The sequence below is a fragment of the Dendrobates tinctorius genome, unplaced genomic scaffold (genome assembly GCF_039654945.1).
Source record: "Dendrobates tinctorius isolate UK_male_01 unplaced genomic scaffold, ASM3965494v1 ptg000159l, whole genome shotgun sequence".
In the NCBI taxonomy this organism is placed as follows: domain Eukaryota; kingdom Metazoa; phylum Chordata; class Amphibia; order Anura; family Dendrobatidae; genus Dendrobates; species Dendrobates tinctorius.
The window spans coordinates 2,699,402-2,720,964 of NW_027361826.1; the positions used below are offsets into that span (position 1 = coordinate 2,699,402).

The 21,563-nt window shown below is 51.1% G+C and overlaps 1 protein-coding gene across 1 annotated transcript in view; it reads left to right on the forward strand.

Annotated features, from left to right (window-relative positions):
• Positions 1-21,064: 21,064 nt before the first annotated feature.
• CBX6 (chromobox 6) overlaps positions 21,065-21,563 on the forward strand; it is a 54,710-nt gene continuing 54,211 nt past the window's right edge. The window contains exon 1 of the mRNA XM_073549443.1: positions 21,065-21,220. Coding sequence (XP_073405544.1) covers positions 21,152-21,220 — 69 coding nt within the window. The 5' untranslated portion in view covers positions 21,065-21,151. The remainder of the gene's footprint in view (positions 21,221-21,563) is intronic.

A 21,563-nucleotide genomic window follows, 5' to 3' on the forward strand; every position in this document is an offset into this window, starting at 1 on the left:
AATTCCTGAACAAAAAACACACATTTCTCCAATTTGGCAAACAGATGATTTTCCCTCAGTCTTTGGAGAACAGTTCGTACATGTTTCAGATGAGAATGACTGTCGGAGGAGTATATCAAAATATCATCTAAGTAGATAACAACAAAACGACCAATGAGATCCGAGAATACTATGTTGATGAAATTCTGAAATATGGCGGGGGCATTGGTAAGACTGTTATGAGTTCATTTTCTCCTTCACCTCTGATGTCTGATGAACTCCCTCTGCTGGTGAAAGGAGGTAGTGAAATTGATCTGGATGGGAAGAACCTGTCATCTGAACAGGTGGAGTGTGATTGGACATCCGAAATTTCTGAGTGGATATAAGGCAGCCGACGCCCTCCTGGGTTGCTGGTGATCCTTTCTGTTCTAAGCTCTGGCATCCAGTTTAGTTCCTGTCTACTAAAAGCTAAGTTTTTGCTCTGCTATTTTTCCATGAGATTTTGTCTGTTTACTTAGTGTTTGTGTTCAGCCTGCCCTGGTTGGGACGGGCTGAAATCCATTTTTGTCTCTGATCAGTTGATCTCTTTGCTCTGTCTTCAGAATATACCAGAGTGCTGATATAGTGATTTTGAAGTCTAGTGACTTCAGGGCCTTTTCTATCAGTCGTGTTGGACATTATTTTTGGCAGGGTTTTTTGCGTGATTGCAGCCAGCATCTTTTCTGTCCTTTCCTATCTAGTTAGTTGGGCCCCATCATTTGCTCAGCCTGTCTTTCTGTCTGTGTTTGTGTTTTCATCTGTTTTTCACCAACAATACATGTTGGGGGCTGTCTATTGCTTTGGGGTCTGCTCTGGGGCAGTTTAGATTTCCCCTTTCTTTCTTTAAGCTTATTTAGCTCTCTGGCTGTGACGAGGGGTCTAGGGCAGTGGTCCCCAACCTTTTTTGCACCAGGGACCGGTTTCAAGCAAGACCATTCTTCCATGGCCCGGCAGGGCGGGGATGGAGGTGTGGCAGGGGCGGGGCTTTGGTCATAAGGGGGTGGGGCTATGGACATGGTTGTAGTGTAGCAGTGCATACTTATAATTAAATAACATTTATAATGTGACTCAACTCACCATAGGTTTTGAATGAGTGCTCCATCACCCCCTTCTCCCCATCATTGCCTTCACCCCATCACTCCCCTTCTCCCCATCATTGCCTTCACCCCATCACTGCCGTCTCTCCATCATTGCCTTCACCCCATCACTGATGTCTCTCCATCATTGCCTTCACCCCATCACTGATGTCTCTCCATCATTGCCTTCACCCCATCACTGATGTCTCCCCATCATTGCCTTCACCCCATCACTGCTGTCTCCCCATCATTGCCTTCACCCCATCACTCCCTTCTCCCCATCATTGCCTTCACACCATCACTGCTGTCTCCCCATCATTGCCTTCACCCCATCACTGCTGTCTCCCCATCATTGCCTTCACCCCATCACTGATGTCTCCCCATCATTGCCTTCACCCCATCACTGATGTCTCTCCATCATTGCCTTCACCCCATCACTCCCTTCTCCCCATCATTGCCTTCACCCCATCACTGCCGTCTCTCCATCATTGCCTTCACCCCATCACTGATGTCTCCCCATCATTGCCTTCACCCCATCACTCCCTTCTCCCCATCATTGCCTTCACACCATCACTGCTGTCTCCCCATCATTGCCTTCACCCCATCACTGCTGTCTCCCCATCATTGCCTTCACCCCATCACTGATGTCTCTCCATCATTGCCTTCACCCCATCACTCCCTTCTCCCCATCATTGCCTTCACCCCATCACTGATGTCTCCCCATCATTGCCTTCACCCCATCACTGATGTCTCTCCATCATTGCCTTCACCCCATCACTCCCCTTCTCCCCATCATTGCCTTCACCCCATCACTGCCGTCTCTCCATCATTGCCTTCACCCCATCACTGATGTCTCTCCATCATTGCCTTCACCCCATCACTGATGTCTCTCCATCATTGCCTTCACCCCATCACTGATGTCTCCCCATCATTGCCTTCACCCCATCACTGCTGTCTCCCCATCATTGCCTTCACCCCATCACTCCCTTCTCCCCATCATTGCCTTCACACCATCACTGCTGTCTCCCCATCATTGCCTTCACCCCATCACTGCTGTCTCCCCATCATTGCCTTCACCCCATCACTGATGTCTCCCCATCATTCCCTTCACCCCATCACTGATGTCTCTCCATCATTGCCTTCACCCCATCACTCCCTTCTCCCCATCATTGCCTTCACCCCATCACTGCCGTCTCTCCATCATTGCCTTCACCCCATCACTGATGTCTCCCCATCATTGCCTTCACCCCATCACTCCCTTCTCCCCATCATTGCCTTCACACCATCACTGCTGTCTCCCCATCATTGCCTTCACCCCATCACTGCTGTCTCCCCATCATTGCCTTCACCCCATCACTGCTGTCTCTCCATCATTGCCTTCACCCCATCACTCCCTTCTCCCCATCATTGCCTTCACCCCATCACTGATGTCTCCCCATCATTGCCTTCACCCCTTCACCCCATCACTGATGTATCCCCATCATTGCCTTCACCCCATCACTCCCTTCTCCCCATCATTGCCTTCACCCCATCACTGATGTCTCCCCATCATTGCCTTCACCCCATCACTGATGTCTCCCCATCATTGCCTTCACCCCATCACTGATGTCTCCCCATCATTGCCTTCACCCCATCACTGATGTCTCCCCATCACTGCCTTCACCCCATCACTGCCGTCTCTCCATCACTCCCCTCATGGCCTTCTCCTCATGTCCCCATCTCCTCCAGGGCCAGGCTACACAAACACAGACCAACACACATACATACACACACACACATACACATACACCACCTCTCTCCTCTCACCTGCCCGCCGCCCGCGCTTCCTCGCTCTGACACAGCTGCGGATCGCTCCTCTCTGTGTCAGTCAGAGACAGGAAGCGCGGGCGGCGGGCAGGAAGCTGGACGCAGTGGACGGGTCCTTGCAGCTCCGCTCCTGCTATTCCCTCTTGCAGGCAGCGGAGCTGCTTGGATCGCTCCCTGCCGCCGCTACACACGCCGCTAAGAACTGCTGCGCGCCGCCCCTGCCCCCGCTACGCAACTGACCGCCCCTGGCTCCCCTTGTGTCCGCGGACCGGCAAGGGCACTGCAGCGGCCCGGTGCTGGGCCGCGGACCGGCGGTTGGGGACCCCTGGTCTAGGGCACCGTAGGAACCCCCCACGGCTACTGTTAGTTGTGGTGAATAGGATCAGGGGTCTGCAATCTGCTAGCTACCAACCTCTCTGGTTTTCTGGACTTAGCTTGTGTTTTTGTTTTTTCCTCCTCCGGTGACAAATTCATAACAGAATCACCAGCCATACCGCAGATTCTAGAGTACTCAATAGCAGGAAAGAATTGTAAAAAAAAAAAAAAAAAGTGTCAGAATTTTTTTTTGTGTATATTTTTTCCTCTTTCTCTGAGGCCGTAGGGGGAATTTTTTCTCAATGGAGATTAAGCAATTGTCTGATCATGTGGAGCAGCTCACTGCTGAAGTGCGGGCAATTTCCGGCTATCTTGCTCATTCACATGCTGCTGAACCAAAGATCCCTACTCCTGATGTGTTTTTTGGGGATCGGTCTAAATTTTTGAATTTTAAGAATAATTGTAAATTATTTTTTTGCCTTGAAGCCTAACTCATCGGGGAGCTCCGCGCAGCAGCTTAAAATTGTCATCTCTTTGCTGCGCAGCGATCCCCAGGATTGGGCGTTTTCGTTAAAACCTGATGATCCTATTCTAACTAATGTGAACGCATTATTTCAAGCTTTGGGGTAGAGAGGATTTCATTTTTGGGATTTATTTTGTCTCCGTCAACTATTGAAATGGACCCGGCCAAGGTACAGGCCATTTATGATTGGGTCCAGCCCACTTCTTTGAAGGCCCTCCAGAAGTTTTTGGGTTTTGCTAATTTTTATCGTAAATTTATAGCTAATTTTTCTGGTATTGCCAAATCATTGACTGACTTGACTAAGAAGGGTGCTGATGTGCTGAATTGGTCTCCGGAGGCTGTTTCTTCCTTTCAGGAGCTGAAGCGAAGGTTCACTTCTGCTCCGGTCTTGCGGCAACCTGATGTCTCACTCCCGTTTCAGGTAGAGGTGGACACTTCTGAGATTGGTGCAGGAGCTGTTTTGTCCCAAAAGGATCCTGTACCATCTAAAATGAATCCCTGTGCTTTCTTTTCCCGAAAGTTCTCCCCATCCGAACGTAACTATGATGTGGGGAATCGGGAACTGTTAGCCATGAAATGGGCATTTGAGGAGTGGAGACATTGGTTCGAGGGAGCTAAACATCAAGTCGTGGTCCTTACTGACCACAAGAATTTGATTTACCTGGAGTCGGCCAAATGCTTGAATCCTAGACAGGCTAGGTGGGCCTTGTTTTTCACACGTTTTGATTTTGTGGTCTCTTTTCTTCCGGGCACTAAGAATGTCAAGGCAGATGCCCTCTCTAGGAGTTTCTTTGCTGATTCTCCTATTGTGACCAAGCCTGCTACCATCTCAGGTGAGGGGGTAGTTCTTTCTGCCATCTCGTCCGATTTGAGACGTGCTCTGGAAGAGTTTCAGGAGGACAAACCTGAGTGTTGTCCCATTGGAAAATTGTATGTTCCTGACCAGTGGAGGAAGAGAGTAATGTCTGAAGTTCATTGCTCCGCATTGGCTGGTCATCCAGGTATTTTTGGTACTAGAGATTTGGTGAGTCGGTCTTTTTGGTGGCCCGCCTTGTCTCGTGATGTCAGGAATTTTGTGCAGTCCTGTGGGACTTGCTCCCGGTCTAAACCTTTTTCTTGCTCTAGTGGGTTGTTGATGCCTTTGCCGGTGCCCAGGAGGCCATGGACCCATATTTCAATGGATTTTATCTCTGATATGCCTGTCTCTCAGAGAATGACTGTTATCTGGGTGATTTGTGATAGATTCTCTAAGATGGTCCATCTTGTACCACTCCCTAAGTTGCCATCTTCCTCAGAGTTGGTGCCCTTGTTTTTGCAACAGGTGGTTCGCTTGCACGGGATTCCTGAGAACATTGTATCTGACAGAGGAGTTCAGTTTGTTTCTAGATTTTGGAGGACTTTCTGTTCCAAGCTGGGAATTCAGTTGTCCTTCTCCTCTGCATTTCACCCTCAGACCAATGGGCAGACGGAGAGAACAAACCAGACTTTGGAGTCGTATTTGAGATGTTTTATTTCTGCTGATCAGGATGATTGGGTTTCATTTTTGCCCTTTGCCGAATTTGCTTTAAATAATAGAGCTAGTTCTCCCACTTTGATGTCACCTTTTTTTTGTAACTTTGGGTTTCATCCTCGATTCTCTTCAGGGCAGGTGGAGTCTTCTGCCTGCCCAGGTGTTGACACTGTGGTGGAGAGAATGCACCAGATCTGGGACCAAGTGGTGGATAAGTTATCTCTCTCCCAGGAAAAGGCCCAGCGGTTTTCCAACCGGCATAGGACCATTGGTCCCCGGTTTAAGGTGGGTGATATGGTTTGGTTGTCATCAAAGAATATCTCTATGAAGGTGGCTTCTCCAAAGTTTAAACCTAGATTTATTGGACCTTACAAGATTTTGGAGATTCTTATCCAGTCTCATTTCGATTGGCTCTTCCTGTTACATTCAAGATCCATAACGTGTTTCATAAGTCTCTGTTAAAGAGGTTTGTTGAGCCAGTAGTTCCTGTGGTGGCACCTCCTGACCCTGTATTGGTTGAAGGTAATGTGGAATATGAGGTTGAAAAGATACTGGACTCTTGTCTGGCTAGACGGAGACTCCAGTATTTGGTTAAATGGAAGGGTTATGGCCAGGAGGATAATTCTTGGGTCTCTGCATCCGATATTCATGCCGAAAGATTGGTTCGTGCTTTTCATCGGGCCCATCCTGATCGCCCTGGTGGTGTGGATGAGGGTTCGGTGACCCCTCCTCAAGGGGGAGGTACTGTTATGAGTTCATTTTCTCCTTCACCTCTGATGTCTGATGAACTCCCTCTGCTGGTGAAAGGAGGTAGTGAAATTGATCTGGATGGGAAGAACCTGTCATCGGAACAGGTGGAGTGTGATTGGACATCCGGAATTTCTGAGTGGATATAAGGCAGCCGACGCCCTCCTGGGTTGCTGGTGATCCTTTCTGCTCTGAGCTCTGGCATCCAGTTTAGTTCCTGTCTACTAAAAGCTAAGTTTTTGCTCTGCTATTTTTCCATGAGATTTTGACTGTTTACTTAGTGTTTGTGTTCAGCCTGCCCTGGTTGGGACGAGCTGAACTCCATTTTTGTCTCTGATCAGTTGATCTCTTTGCTCTTTCTTCAGAATATACCAGAGTGTTGATATAGTGATTTTGAAGTCTAGTGACTTCAGGGCCTTTTCTATCAGACGTGTTGGACATTATTTTTGGCAGGGTTTTTTGTGTGATTGCAGCCAGCATCTTTTTTGTCCTTTCCTATCTAGTTAGTTGGGCCCCATCATTTTCTCAGCCTGTCTTTCTGTCTGTGTTTGTGTTTTCATCTGTTTTTCACCGACAATACATGTTGGGGGCTGTCTATTGCTTTGGGGTCTGCTCTGGGGCAGTTTAGATTTCCCCTTTCTTTCTTTAGGCTTATTTAGCTCTCTGGCTGTGACGAGGGGTCTAGGGCACCGTAGGAACCCCCCACAGCTACTGTTAGTTGTGGTGAATAGGATCAGGGGTCTGCAATCCGCTAGCTACCAACCTCTCCGGTTTTCTGGACTTAGTTTGTGTTTTTGTTTTTTCCTCCTCCGGTGACTCATTCATAACATAAGACCAAACGGTGTGACTACATTTTCAAACAGTCCCTCGGACGTGAGGAACGCCGTTTTCCATTCATCCCCCTCCCAGACCCTTATCAAATTATATGCCCCCCGAAGATCCAGTTTAGAGAGCCATTTTGCCTCAATAGTTGGTTACACAAATCGGGAATCAATGGAAGGGGGTACGTATTCCGTACAGTAATCATATTAAGCTCACGAAAATCGAGACAGGGACGTAAACCGCCATCTTTTTTCTTTACAAAAAAAGACCTGCTGCCACAGGTGAGACTGAGGGACGTAAGTGTCCTTGCGAAGACTCTCAGCAATGTAATCCTTCATAGCTAAGCACTCGGTGCCAGATAAATTAAACAGATGGGCTTTAGGCAATTTAGCCCCCGGGACTAGCTCGGTAGCGCAGTCAAAGGGTCTATGTGGCGGCAACGTCTCGGCCTCGCTTTCAGAGAATACATCTTCGAAGTCTTTCAGGTATGTATGTAGTATATATGTAGTATGTATGTTTTTTTTTTTTTTTTTACATTCAACACATTAGCCGGATGATGGGACTACTACTGTCCCATCATTGGCTAATGTGTCAATCACTGTCATTGTAGCAGGCATAGCCCGATGGGACTTGTAATCCCATCGGACGATGCCTGCACACACACACAACCCCTGGCAGGCCCGCACAGACCCCTGGCAGACCCGTAGAGACCCCCGGCAGGCCCGTACAGACCACCGGCAGGCCCGCATAGACCCCCAGCAGCCTGCACAGACCGCGCATCATGATGCGCACAGACCGCGCATCATGATGACATCATTTCAGCAGCCAATCACAGCCACAACACTGGCTCATTGCATTATGGGAACTTCCGATTCTCTTATCCGATATTGTAAAAATATCGGTACTCGGTATCGGAATTCCGATACAGCGAATATCGGCCGATACCCAATATTTGCAGTATCGGAATGCTCAACACTAGTCATGACATTCTTGGGGAGCCAAACTTGGGGGTTCAGTGGCCACATACTGAGACACTAGCCGCCCCAAATCGGTCCCAAGCAACACATTGGCAGGAATATTTGGTGTTACTCCCATCTCCCGCATTCCCCTCCCGGCGCCCCAGTCCAAAAACACCTTGGCGACGGGCAGCGCTGGTTCAACATCTCCAATTCCGCAGATGGAAAGGGTTTTCCCAGGCACCAAGTCTTGAGGGGACACCACCTCAGGACGTACCAGGGTTCGTTCAGCGCCTGTGTCCCGCAGTCCCATGACCGCTGAGCGGCCGATGGTGACGGGTTGGTAATTGTTCAGGGACCTCCCACCACCCCCTCCCACACACAAAACAGTGGACGGTTTCTGGGACAGGGATGGGGCCTTCTGGCGTTGGGGACACGCAGCCTTAAAGTGTCCCGGCTGGTTGCAATGATGACAACGTCTGGGTTCTGCTCCTGGCCTGGAGAGGGCAGCAGGGGGGTACACCCCTTGCACTCTGGGAGCTGGGGACAGGGGCAGGATTGGGCTTACCCCCTCTCCAGGTGCTGCTGGCAGGCTTCTTTGGCTCGGACGCCCTGTTGTTGGTATACTCATCTGCCAGGGCAGCTGTAGTAGAAGCCCCCTTTGGTTTCCGGTCACAGAGGAACTGCTGGAGGTCCTCTGGGCAGTTCCACAAGAACTGCTCCGTGATGAACAGTTCCTGAACCTCCTGGCGGGTGGTGAGCTCTAGACCCGAGGTCCAGTGCTCCGCAGCTCTCAGCAGTGCCCGCATGTGGTCGGTCCAGGTGTCCTTTGAGCCCCGCTGCAGGCTCCGGAACTTCCTGCGGTACGACTCCGGGGTGAGGTTGTAGTGCTGGATCAGGGCCCGCTTGATGCTGTTGTAGTCCTGCTCCTCCCCGACAGGTAAGTCCCCCAAAACTTCCAGGGACTTACCCCTCAAATGGGGGGTCAGGTACCTTGCCCACTGATCCATGGCCAGATGGTGTTGGAGGCAGGTTCTCTCAAAGGCCAGCAGAAAGGAATCCAGGTCTCCATCCTTTTCAAGCAGGGGGCAGTCCTCCGCCCGGTCCTTAGAAGCTTTGGTCCCCAGTGGGGCTGGAGCATCCAGCGGGAGCCCGTGCTGAGCCATCTCCAGTCGGTTCCGGCGCTCCGCAGCTTCACGGCGTTCTGCCGCCTGCAGCACACGTTCGGCATGCTCATGCTCCGCTGCTTTCTCTGCCGCCGCTTGCTCATGCTCCGCTGCTTTCTCTGCCGCCACCAGGAGTCTGTCATGGGCGGGGTCGTTACCAGCCTGGAGCTGTGCCATAGCTGCTTGGAAAAGGGTCTCCAATCTGGACAGGCTGGGGCGGGCAGGTGGTGGACAGTCCACTGCGGGACTGAGCACGGGGGTCTGGCTCCTTGGGGAGCCCTGGCTGAGCTCCCCCTCGCCTTCAATGGTATTGTCCTCCACCACCTCCTCATAGAACATAGCATTGGCCTCCCCCTTTGCCTTACTCCTGGTGCCTTCCGCCATCTTGGGAACCTCTGGTTACTGACACAGCTGCAACCCTGACCTCGCACTCAACTTATTATATTTGCACTCTGACGGTCTAGTGCTGGGCTGACCTTAAGACCCCAGCAGTGAAAGTTACCGCTGGTAGTCTCTAGAGTCTGGGAGTAGGGGTCCCACGCACACTATTACTCTGATTCCATCGCTGCCATCAATGTGAAGGAAACAGGACCCGTTCCTCCCACATCACCAATGTGACATAGCTACACAGGCACAGCTCTCCGGTGCCCCCTTTGTCTCTCAGGTCAGTAAGGGAACCACCTAGAGCAAATGGCCGTCGGGGAGGATGTCCTGTTACCCGCTGGGTATTCTAAGATTCGTAATCAGAGTAAAAGCATCAGCCCAAGATTAATTTTATGGTTTAATTGCCTTAAGGGCGCACTAGATAATTACAGAAATATACCGTAAGCTATACAATGGCATTACAGTGGATTTGCAGTCAGAGTAAAATATAACAATAAGAGTACAAGAATTAGAGATATTAAGCTGGAGGTCAATTTACCAAATTGTAGGTTGCATGTGGGTGCCGGGAGCTCTGCAGGCCACAGGTACAAGAATCTTAGTTGCCGGACAGACCCCAAAGCATGGGCCGCTGCTCACCTTGGCAGATCTGTCCCCAGTTCCTTCTTAGATTATCATCGTCTGTTTTTTTCTGTGAGAGAGACCCTATGCCATGGGCTGCTAGTTCCTAAGCATGCTAGGTCCCTCCCCCTGTGTCAGAGGGTGGACTAATATTCTCCACCCTGTAGCTCCCTGCAGAACTTATTCCCAATATCTAAGAAAGGGGGTAACTTTCAACAGCATGATCGGATCAGGACATGAGAGGTACCAGTGAATGTGGTTGTCACGCTCGCGCCTTGGCTGAGTGGCGCGAGCCAGGGGGTTGTGGCCCCACTGTGCCACAAACCAGACTACCCTGGAAGGGGCGTAACTATGGCAGCTACCTCTGTCTTCACTGGAGCCTCTGATGGTGAGGTCAGGCTTGTGTGGCAAGTAGCTGCCGGGTGCCACTCCAGGGTGGCGTCTGTCTGTGGCTGCTGATCCCACTCGGGAACAGGACACTTGGACAGGTGCGAGTGACAAGCAGGCTGAGACACAGGGCAAGCCGGCACGGCTTGGAGACACAGGACAGGCGGGCATGGCTTGGAGACACAGGATAGGCGGGCACGGCTTGGAGACACAGGATAGGCGGGCATGGCTTGGAGACACAGGACAGGCGGGCACGGCTTGGAGACACAGGACAGGCGGGCACGGCTTGGAGACACAGGACAGGCGGGCACGGCTTGGAGACACAGGACAGGCGGGCACGGCTTGGAGACACAGGACAGGCGGGCATGGCTTGGAGACACAGGACAGGCGGGCACGGCTTGGAGACACAGGACAGACTGGCGTGGTATGAGAAGAGACAGGTAGGGACCTGTTCACACAGGAGGTGCAGGTATGGATATAGGCAGGAGTGTGGAGTAGGCAGAGCCGCAGGAGTGCGGAGTAGGCTGGGCGACAAGGGAGCCATGCAGGGAGAGCGGCTAGAGAGCCGTGCAGGCAGAGCGGCTAGAGAGCCGTGCAGGCAGAGCGGCTAGGGGAGCCGTGCAGGCAGAGCGGCTAGGGGAGCCGTGCAGGCAGAGCGGCTAGGGGAGCCGTTCAGGCAGAGCGGCTAGGGGAGCCGTGCAGGCAGAGCGGCTAGGGGAGCCGTGCAGGCAGGCGGCTAGGGGAGCCGTGCAGGCAGAGCGGCTAGGGGAGCCGTGCAGGCAGAGCGGCTAGGGGAGCTGTGCAGGCAGAGCGGCTAGAGAGCCGCGCAGGCTGAGCGGCTAGGGGAGCCGTTCAGGCAGAGCGGCTGGGGAGCCGTGCAGGCAGAGCGGCTAGGGGAGCCGTGCAGGCAGAGCGGCTAGAGAGCCGTGCAGGCAGAGCGGCTAGAGAGCCGTGCAGGCAGAGCGGCTATGGAGCCATGCAGGCAGAGCGGCTATGGAGCCGTGCACAGATAGAGCTGCAAGGGTGCAGATTCACAGACAGAGCTGCAAGGGTGCAGAAGAACAGACAGCTGCAAGGCTGCAGATGAACAGACAGAGCTGCAAGGGTGCAGATTCACAGACAGAGCTGCAAGGGTGCAGATTCACAGACAGAGCTGCAAGGGTGCAGATGAACAGATAGAGCTGCAAGGGTGCAGATTCACAGACGGAGCTGCAAGGGTGCAGATGCACAGACAGGGAGGACACAAGGGAAGACACAGCAGGGAAGGAAGCCACAGACAAGGCGAAAGGAAGACTAAGGTAGGACAGAGTACAGACAAGGTACTGGGACCAAGACTCAAGGGCCAGGATATTCAGCCTCCTGGCAGGCAGACAGAGAAGTACTAGGCAAGGTACCAAGACACAGAAATATGCAATAAGAGCCTTCAGAGAAGGCAAGACATAGGGCAATAGGGCAGGGCCTGGCAAACTCAGCAGCAAGATACTAACTGAGATTAGACATTGCTCAGGCCATGTTCCAGTGGGTGTGGCAGGGTTAAAGAGTCCAGGGCTCTAGGTGATTGGTCAGGGACCCATTCGCCAGGTGCACCATGACTGCATAAGAACCAGAGAGTTCGGACGCCGCCCCCTATACACACAGTCAGGAAACATGGAGAGCAGAGGCACAGAGCTGGCAACAGACAGAATTCACAGCATGGCTTGAAGCAGAAAGTAAGTTGGTGTGCGGGGGATGGGAGGCCATGCAGTGATGCCAGCAGGGTTGTTACAGTACCCCCCCTTTACGGCCCCTCTTCCTCAAGCCTGCCAGAATGACCAGAAGAAGAAGTACGGGACCACACACAGTCCAGGTTGACACGACATCCTTCAGGTAGGGTGGAATATGTGTGCCATCAGGAATCCCAGAGTGCCAAGCTTCTTGGTGCCTGATGGAGTCATCTTCCAACACAGAGGGTATAAGGACTTGGATTTCTTCCTCCTGGGTAGCAGAAAGCAGGGACCTGGAAGCCTCAGACTTGACCCCTACATCAGCCGGCCAGCTGGAAACAGAAGAGACCTTCACTGAGTCCAACTTCAGCCTGATATCCCAAGTAAATTGGACCTCCTCCTTAGTATCTTCATTAGCCGGCCAACTAGAAGTTGAGGGCACCCACACTGGATCCATCCTTCGCCCGTTATCAGAAGAGAACTGGACCTGTTCCTCTGGGTTGGTAAAAAGCAGACGTACAAGAGCTTCTGCTCCAACTTCTTCATCCACCTGCCACATGGAATCTGAAGGCATCCGTACAGGATCCATCTTCTGCCCATGGCCTAAAGAAAAATTTTCAAGCGACAGGGATGCTTCTGGGAACAGGTCACAGGAGGTGTGTGGAGAGGGCGCCACTGCTTCCTTTTCTTCAGTGACATCAGCACACCATGACCCAATAGCCAGCAGAACAGATGGGGAAGGTAACACTGTAGCCTGACCTTGTAACATTGGAACTAGATACCTTTGGTGACTAGGTAGCTCCAAGTGCGGCACCACGCTGGGTCTTCGGACTGGAACGGGCAGTAGAGTATCCGGCTCAGAAAGACCGATGGGCAAACTGGTCAGCAAGTGTAAAATAAACTTCCCCAAATATAATGCTCCGATTTGGAGCTGTAGTTGTCCCTTCGACACTCGACTGTTCATAAGTAGGGCACGACCATCACCAAACACCGTCACCGGATTCTGGAGCTGTGGAACAGGAACCCTACACAGACTCCGTCTGGCTTGCAGCTTTAACACATCTGCAGGGCCAAAGCTCCCACAAGGCACACGAACAGTCACCGATCTTAGTGAGGAGGAGGGACTCTTACCAAGGGCAGCCTCTCCCACTGACCCAAGGTTTTGGAGCTTGCGCTCCTTCGGACAGAAGCCGTCCGGGTGTTCCACACAACCGCAGCAATACTGTATGCCCATCTTACGACTGGTTTCAGGCTGCTGCTTTGCCAGCCCACTCTTAACAGTCTTCTTGGGTTTAACTCGAGTAGCTGCTTTAACAGGTGGAGGAACTGGAGGGTTTCGGACGGTCGCGGTCTGACGAGGTGGTTTCCTCACTGGTTTCGCCCGTCTGGCGCGCCTCTCGGATCTGGAAAGGGAAGACTTGGCAGACGTAGCTGGACTACGGAAGGCCACCAGGAAGGCCTCGAAGTCCGAGATGATAGGATCCCCTGCTTCCCAGAGGGGAGTGATCCAAATCAGAGCATCTTCAGCCAGGTAGGACATGATGTATCCCACCTTGAGCCAGTCAGATGGGAAACAGGCTGCATTCCCTTGGATGTAGAGCACGCACTGTTCCAGGAACCCTTGGCACTCTTTAGGGTTTCCATAAAATGTAGGCGGGTCTGCAGGGTTGAGCTTCTCATAAGCCAGGAGCTGGTTATAGATGGCATTGGAGACAATGATGGGTTCAGAAGTCTCAACAAACGGAACCATGCAGGGCGGAATAAATTCTTCCAGATGCTCATACTGGCAGAGAGAAAGTTCATCAAGCTCCGCAAGCGGAAGGACATGGGACTCAGCGGGGACCATGGCCTGAGCAAACTGTCACGCTTGCGCCTTGGCTGAGTGGCGCGAGCCAGGGGGTTGTGGCCCCACTGTGCCACAAACCAGACTACCCTGGAAGGGGCGTAACTATGGCAGCTACCTCGGTCTTCACTGGAGCCTCTGATGGTGAGGTCAGGCTTGTGCGGCAGGTAGCTGCCGGGTGTCACTCCAGGGTGGCGTCTGGCTGTGGCTGCTGATCCCACTCGGGAACAGGACACTTGGACAGGTGCGAGTGACAAGCAGGCTGAGACACAGGGCAAGCCGGCACGGCTTGGAGACACAGGACAGGCGGGTACAGCTTGGAGACACAGAACAGGCGGGCACGGTTTGGAGACACATGACAGGCGGGCACGGCTTGGAGACACAGGACAGGCGGGCACGGCTTGGAGACACAGGACAGGCGGGCACGGCTTGGAGACACAGGACAGGCGGACACAGTTTGGAGACACAGGACAGACTGGCATGGTATGAGAAGGGACAGGTAGGGACCTGTTCACACAGGAGGTGCAGGTATGGATATAGGCAGAAGTATGGAGTAGGCAGAGCCGCAGGAGTGCGGAGTAGGTTGGGCAGCAAGGGAGCCGTACAGGCAGAGCGGCTAGAGAGCCGTGCAGGCAGAGCGGCTAGAGAGCCGTGCAGGCAGAGCGGCTAGGGGAGCCGTGCAGGCAGAGCGGCTAGGGGAGCCGTGCAGGCAGAGCGGCTAGGGGAGCCGTGCAGGCAGAGCGGCTAGGGGAGCCGTGCAGGCAGAGCGGCTAGGGGAGCCGTGCAGGCAGAGCGGCTAGAGAGCCGTGCAGGCAGAGCGGCTAGAGAGCCGTGCAGGCAGAGCAGCTAGAGAACAGATAGAGCTGCAAGGGTGCAGATTCACAGACAGAGCTGCAAGGGTGCAGATGAACAGATAGAGCTGCAAGGGTGCAGATTCACAGACAGAGCTGCAAGGGTGCAGATTCACAGACAGAGCTGCAAGGGTACAGATGCACAGACAGGGAGGACACAAGGGAAGACACAGCAGGGAAGGAAGACACAGACAAGGAGAAAGGGAGACTAAGGTAGGACAGAGTACAGACAAGGTACTGGGACCAAGACTCAAGGGCCAGGATATTCAGCCTCCTGGCAGGCAGACAGAGAAGTACTAGGCAAGGTACCAAGACACAGAAATATGCAATAAGAGCCTTCAGAGAAGGCAAGACATAGGACAGGGCCTGGCTAACTCAGCAGCAAGATACTAACTGAGATTAGACATTGCTCAGGCCATGTTCCAGTGGGTGTGGCAGGGTTAAATAGTCCAGGGCTCTAGGTGATTGGTCAGGGACCCATTAGCCAGGTGCACCCTGACTGCATAAGAACCAGAGAGTTCAGGCGCCGCCCCCCTATACATACAGTCAGGAAACATGGAGAGCAGAGGCACAGAGCTGGCAACAGACAGAATTCACAGCATGGCTTGAAGCAGAAAGTAAGTTGGTGTGCGGGGGATGGGAGGCCATGCAGTGACGCCAGCAGGGTTGTTACAGTGGTTTGTTTTGCCTGTCGTGTGGAGAGCAAACATGGCCCCATTGGGTCACTGTGGAGGGCCAATCTCTGTATCTCAGGCCCCAGAACCCTCACCGCCTCAGTGTCACGTCGCCGTCAGACTCCGGGCCTGCTGTTCCGCCCTCAGCCACTAGGAGGCGACGGACTGTCACGCCGCCCTCGGGCTCAGGGCCTGCTGTCCAGGCCTCGGCCACCAGGAGGCGCCGGACTGACATGTCGTCGTCGAACTCGGGGCCTGCTGTTCCGCCCTCAGCCACTAGGAGGCGCCGTGGCTCGCGCCCGAGTGATGGCGGCAACAGTGAAAGGGCTTCTGCGCAGGCGTCTAGTGGACGCAGACTCCGCTCCTCTGTCAGTCGTGAAGGGGTTGGTGCATCGTCATCAGGTCTGGTCCTGGGGGCGGTCCTGATGACATCATCAGCCCGGGAGCCTGTGAGGGATGACCTGATCCCTCAAATACCTTGGGACTGGGCTTGCAAGCCGCCGGATATATTCTTGGTTCCCCTGCGTGTTACTGTGTGAATTGCTATAGTTGACTGACTCTGACCTTGGCCTGGACTTCTGACTCTGCTTCTGCCTAACGATTCTGTACCTCTGCTGCCCTCCTGGTTTATGACTCTGACCTTGGCCTGGACTTCTGACTCTGCTTCTGCCTAACGATTCTGTACCTCAGCTGCCCTCCTGGTTTATGACTCTGACCTTGGCCTGAATCTGACTCTGCTACTGTCTACTGTTTTTGTACCTTGCTGCCCGACTGGTTTAGACCCGGATACCACTACGTTTTTGTCCTGTTTTGGAACACCTTTCTGGCGACCGTCCTGCTCTGGCCACTGCTCCTATTCAGACAGCAGCGCCTCCTGGGCTCTGCTATAAATCCAGATCCCTGTATAGAAGTAAAGGGTATCAGTATTTCTCGGGGTGTTGGCTGGCTGCAGCCCAGACCGCAGACGGACGTCACACTCAGGAGTCACACTGCCAGATGCGCGATTTCCTCAGGGTCACTCGGATATTTTTCATAAGTCCATAACTCGAAAGATGTTCTCCTAATCCATGATCCTAGGATGGAGTCGGGGCGGCTGGGAGAGAAAATGGATGTGTATTTCTGTGTCTAGCTGACAGGTATATTCTAATTGAAGCCCCCAGGTGCCTACCTGCCCCATGCTGACGTGGCTCCTACTTGGCTTTGAAGTTCTGTTTTGGGCCTTATCTCATTATCATACTAAAAGGCCTTGCTATTCAACATTGGAGCCCTAAATCCTGCTTTGTTCAATATGCTTACAGGCCCTGGGGGGGGGGTAGGAGCAATGAACTCCTTCATCACACACCCTCAAACCATTCCAGCAAAATCTGAACTCCAATATGGCACCTCTTATCTTCTGAGCTTTGCACTGTGCTTCAACGTTATAAACTTCTGTGAAGCACCTGAGAGTTCAAGGTGCTCACCACACATCTAAATACATTCCTTGAGCAGTCTAATTTCCAAAATTGGGTCACTTGTGGGGGGGTTCCACTGTTTAGGCACATCAGGGGCTATCCAAATGAGACATGACATCCACTGATTTCAGGAAATGTTATATTCAAAAAGTAAAATGATGCACCTTCCCTTCCAAGCCCTGCAGTGCACCCAAACAGTAGTTTTCTCCCTCATATGGAGAAACTGCACGACAAATTGTATGATGCAATTTCTCCTGTTACCTTTATGAAAATGAAAAATTTGGGGCTAAAATAACATTTCTGTGGGGAAAATGTAATGTAATGTAATGTAATGTAATGTAATGGGGCTCAACGTTATAAACTTCTGTGAAGTATCTGGGGGTTCAAGGTGCTCACCACACATCTAAATACATTTCTTGAGGGGTCTAGTTTCCAAAATAGGGTCACTTGTGGGGGGGTTTCCACAGTTTAAGCACATCAGGGGCTCTCCAAACAGGACATGATGTCCACTAATAATTCCAGAGAAATTTTACATTAAAAAAAAGTCAAATGATGCTCCTTCCCTTCTAAGCTCTGCCATGCGCCAAAACGGTAGTTTTCTACCATATATGGGGTATCGGCGTACTCAGGAGAAATTGCACTGCAAAATGTATGGTGCAATTTCTCCTGTTACCCTAATGAAAATGCTAAATTTGGGGCTAAAATAACATTTTTGTGGGGGAAATGATTTTTTTTTATTTTCAAATCTCAACTTTATTAGCTTCTGTGAAGCACCTGAGGATTCAATGTGCTCACTACACATCTAGATCAGTCCCCTGAGTGGTGTAGTTTCCAAAATGATGTCACTTGTGGGGGATTTTCACTGTTTAGGCACATCAGGGGCTCTCCAAACGCGACATGGCGTCCGCCAATTGTTCCAGCAAATTTTGCATACAAAAAGTCATAGCTCCTTCCCTTCCGAGCCCTGCCATGCACCCAAACAGTGGTTTTCCCCCTCATATGGAGTATCGGCATGCTCAGGAGAAATTGCACAACAAATATTGGGATCCATTTTTTCCTGTTACCCTTGTCAAAATAAAAAAAATTGGATCTGAAGTAAATGTTTATAAAAAAAAAGTTATACTGTCAGCTGATTCTCACAGCTGACACCCGGCATTAAGTGCCAAGAGTGGTCACAGACTGCTCCTGCCACTTTAACCCCCGAAATGCTGCAATCGAACATGATTGCAGCATTCTGGGAGCAGGCAGAGGGCTGACAGCCCCTCTGCCTTTGGATCGGAGACCCCGCAGTGTGACACGGATCCCGATCGCTGCCATGGTAGCCTGATGTCGTCATGACAACATCCGGATTACCAGAGCTAAGAAACTTCCTGTCATGCGCAGTGTATGATCAGGAAGTCTCTCAGGTCAGTGTGCACTAAGTGCTGCGCTGACAGCTTCTATAGCATGCAGATATAGAAGCGATCAGCCTGCAAAAAATGATTGTCCCATAGTGGGACAAAGCGTAAAAGTTAAAGTAAATTTTTTTTTAAATAATTGTAAAAGTATTAATAATAATAATAATTATTATTATTATAATAAATCAATATTTATTATATCACTAAATAAATATTTGAATTAAAAAAATCTAAACAATAAAAGTACACATATTTGGTATCGCCACGTCTGTAATGACCCAACCTATAAAACTGTCCACTAGTTAACCCCTTTAGTGAACACCATTAAAAGAAAAAAGGCAAAAAACAATGCTTTATCATCATACTGCCGAACAAGAAGTGGAATAACACGCGATCAAAAAGACGGATATAAATAATCATGGTACCGCTGAAAACGTCATCTTGTCCCACAAAAAACGAGCTGCCATACAGCATCATCAGCGAAAAAATAAAAAAGTTATAGCTCTCAGAATAAAGCGATTTTTTTTATATAAAATAGTTTTTATTGTATAAGAGCGCCAAAACATAAAAAAATGATATAAATGAGGTATCGCTGTCATAGTAAGGACCTGAAGAATAAAACCGCTTTATCAATTTTACCACACACAGAACGGTATAAACGCCCCCCCCAAAAAAAAAAGAAATTCATGAATTGCTGGGTTTTATTCATTCTGTCTCCCAAAAATCGTAATAAAAAACGATCAAAAAATGTTATGTGCCTGAAAATGGTACCAATAAAAACATCAACTCGTCCTGCAGAAAACAAGCCCTCACATGACTCTGTGGGTCAAAATATGGAAAAATTATAGCTCTCAAAATGTGGTGATGCAAAAACTATTTTTTGCAATAAAAAGCGTCTTTTAGTGTGTGACAGCTGGCAAACATAAACCCACTATAACACCTCTTTCACACGTCCTGATATTTCTGGTACTGGAGATGTCAGTGTCCGTGTGTGTAATACTTGCGGCACACGTGTGGCATGCGTGTGCCGCATTAGTACCACAAGGACGGGCGCCAGGGAAGAAGTGGTACAATAAGCGCTGTTCCCCGGCGCCGGGTGCTGAACACTGCTCTCATCATTCTCCCCTGCTCTGCTGGTGATCGGCACAAGCAGGGGAGAATGATGAGAGCTGTGTTCAGCACCTGGCGCCGGGGAACAGCGCTTACTATAACGCTTCTTCCCCGATGCATGTCACATGGATGACATCCATGTGTGTTATGCGTATGCACATGTACTGGATGTTTTGTGGCCCGTGCTAATATTAAAAAAAACGGACATGTCAGCGTGTTGTGTCCAGGGACACACGGTTCTTGGAAACACACTGACATGTGCACAGACCCATTCACTTGAACAGGCAAATAGTGCTCCCTTCCTCCCAAGTCTCTCTGCATGGCTGCCCAATGTTATAAAATTCTGTGACACACCCATGGTGTCAATATGATCACTGCACCCCTAGATGAACTCATTGAGAGGTGTAGTTCCTAAAATGGGGTCACTTATGGGGGGTTCTGCTGTTTTGGCACCTCATGGGCTCTCCCAGTGAGTCATGGCACCTGCAAACCATAACAGTAAAATCTGCACTATAATATGGTGCTCCTTCCCTTCCGAGCTCTGCCATGCGCCCAAACAGTGTTTTACCCCCACATATGGGGTATCAGCATATCAGGACAAATTACACAATAACTCTTGGGGTCCAATTTATTCTGTTACCCTTGGGAAAATAAAAAATTGGGGAGCGAAAAGATCATTTTTGTGGAAAAAATGATTTTTTTAATATTACAGCTCTACGTTATAATCTTCTGTGAAGCACTTGGGGGTTCAAAGTGCCCACCACACATCTAGATAAGTTCCTTAGGGGGTCTAGTGTCCAAAATGGGGTCACTTGGGGATTTCCATTGTTTAGGCACATCAGGTGCTCTCCAAATGTGACATGGCATCTGATCTCAATTCCAGCCAATTTTGCACTGAAAAGTCAAATGGCGCTCCTTCCCTTCCGAGCTCTGCCATGCGCCCATAGAGTGGTTCCCCCCACATGTAGGGTATCGGCCTACTCAGGACAAATTGCACAACTGCTGGGGTCCAATTTCTTCTGTTACCCTTGAGAAAATAAAAAAAAAAATTGGATCTGAAGTAAATTTTTTGTGAAAAAAAGTTAGAGGTTCTTTTTTTTTTTTTAAATGTTCCAAAAATTCCTGTGAAGCTCCTAAAGGGTTAATAAACTTCTTGAATGTGGTTTTGCGCACCATGAGGGGTGCAGTTTTTAGAGTAGAGTCACTTTTGGGTATTTTCTATCACATAGACCCCGTAAAGTCACTCCAAATATGATGTGGTCATTAAAACAAATTATGGTGGAAAAATGAGAAATCGCTGCTCAACCACCTTGTGAATGAAGGATGAGCCACAGTGACTAAATCTCTACATCTGCGCATCGCTGAGGGCGGACACGTCACACCTGCAGCAGAGTGACGCCAGGTGGCGCAATGCCCGCCGCTCAGGCTGCGCTCGGTGCCGCTCAGTCAGTCACTGTCCGCGGAGGCGCGTCCCCGCACTTCCCGCCAACAAGAAAGCGAGACGCTTCTGTCCCTGCCGTTTTCACAAGAACGCGCAAGGGGCGGCGCCTCATTGTGAAGCTAGAAAAAGGGGAGGAGCGAATGGTCTAGAGGAGAAAGAGAAGGAGGGCGTGGATAGATGTGGGAGCTTTAAAGTGGGCGTGTCCCGGCGCGGTCCCCGGCTCAGTGACAGCAGAGGGGGCGGGAATAACACGTTGACAGCGGGAAGGGGCGCGGTCACGGCCGAGGTGACAGCGGCGCTGTGGGAGGAGGAGCTGTTCGCCTGCTGCTAGTCTTGCCGGGGTCGCGCTGAACATGGAGCTGTCTGCAGTCGGGGAGCGGGTGTTTGCTGCTGAGTCCATTATTAAGCGGCGTATAAGGAAGGTGAGCGGCAGGGGAGAGCCGGGGCGGGCGTGCAGTGACGGGCTCGGCACTGGCTGCTCTCCGCTCGTCCTGTCCGTGCCGGAGCTCAGGCCTGTGATGCTCTCCTGCGGGGGGAGGACGCCATGCCCGGTGCCGGTGTCTGGCATCCGAGGGCTTATTATTATGGTATTGGCCCGGTGCCAGAGAGCCGTCCTTCATAGTGGTTATCGCCCCCTGCCGGCCGTGGTGCGCCTAGCAGGCTGCAGTGTGAGCAGCTGATCACTTGCAGTACATCTGTGGCTGCAGGGTCCTCACCAGTCATATTACCTATGTATTATTCAGTGCATTATGAATATACATCTGG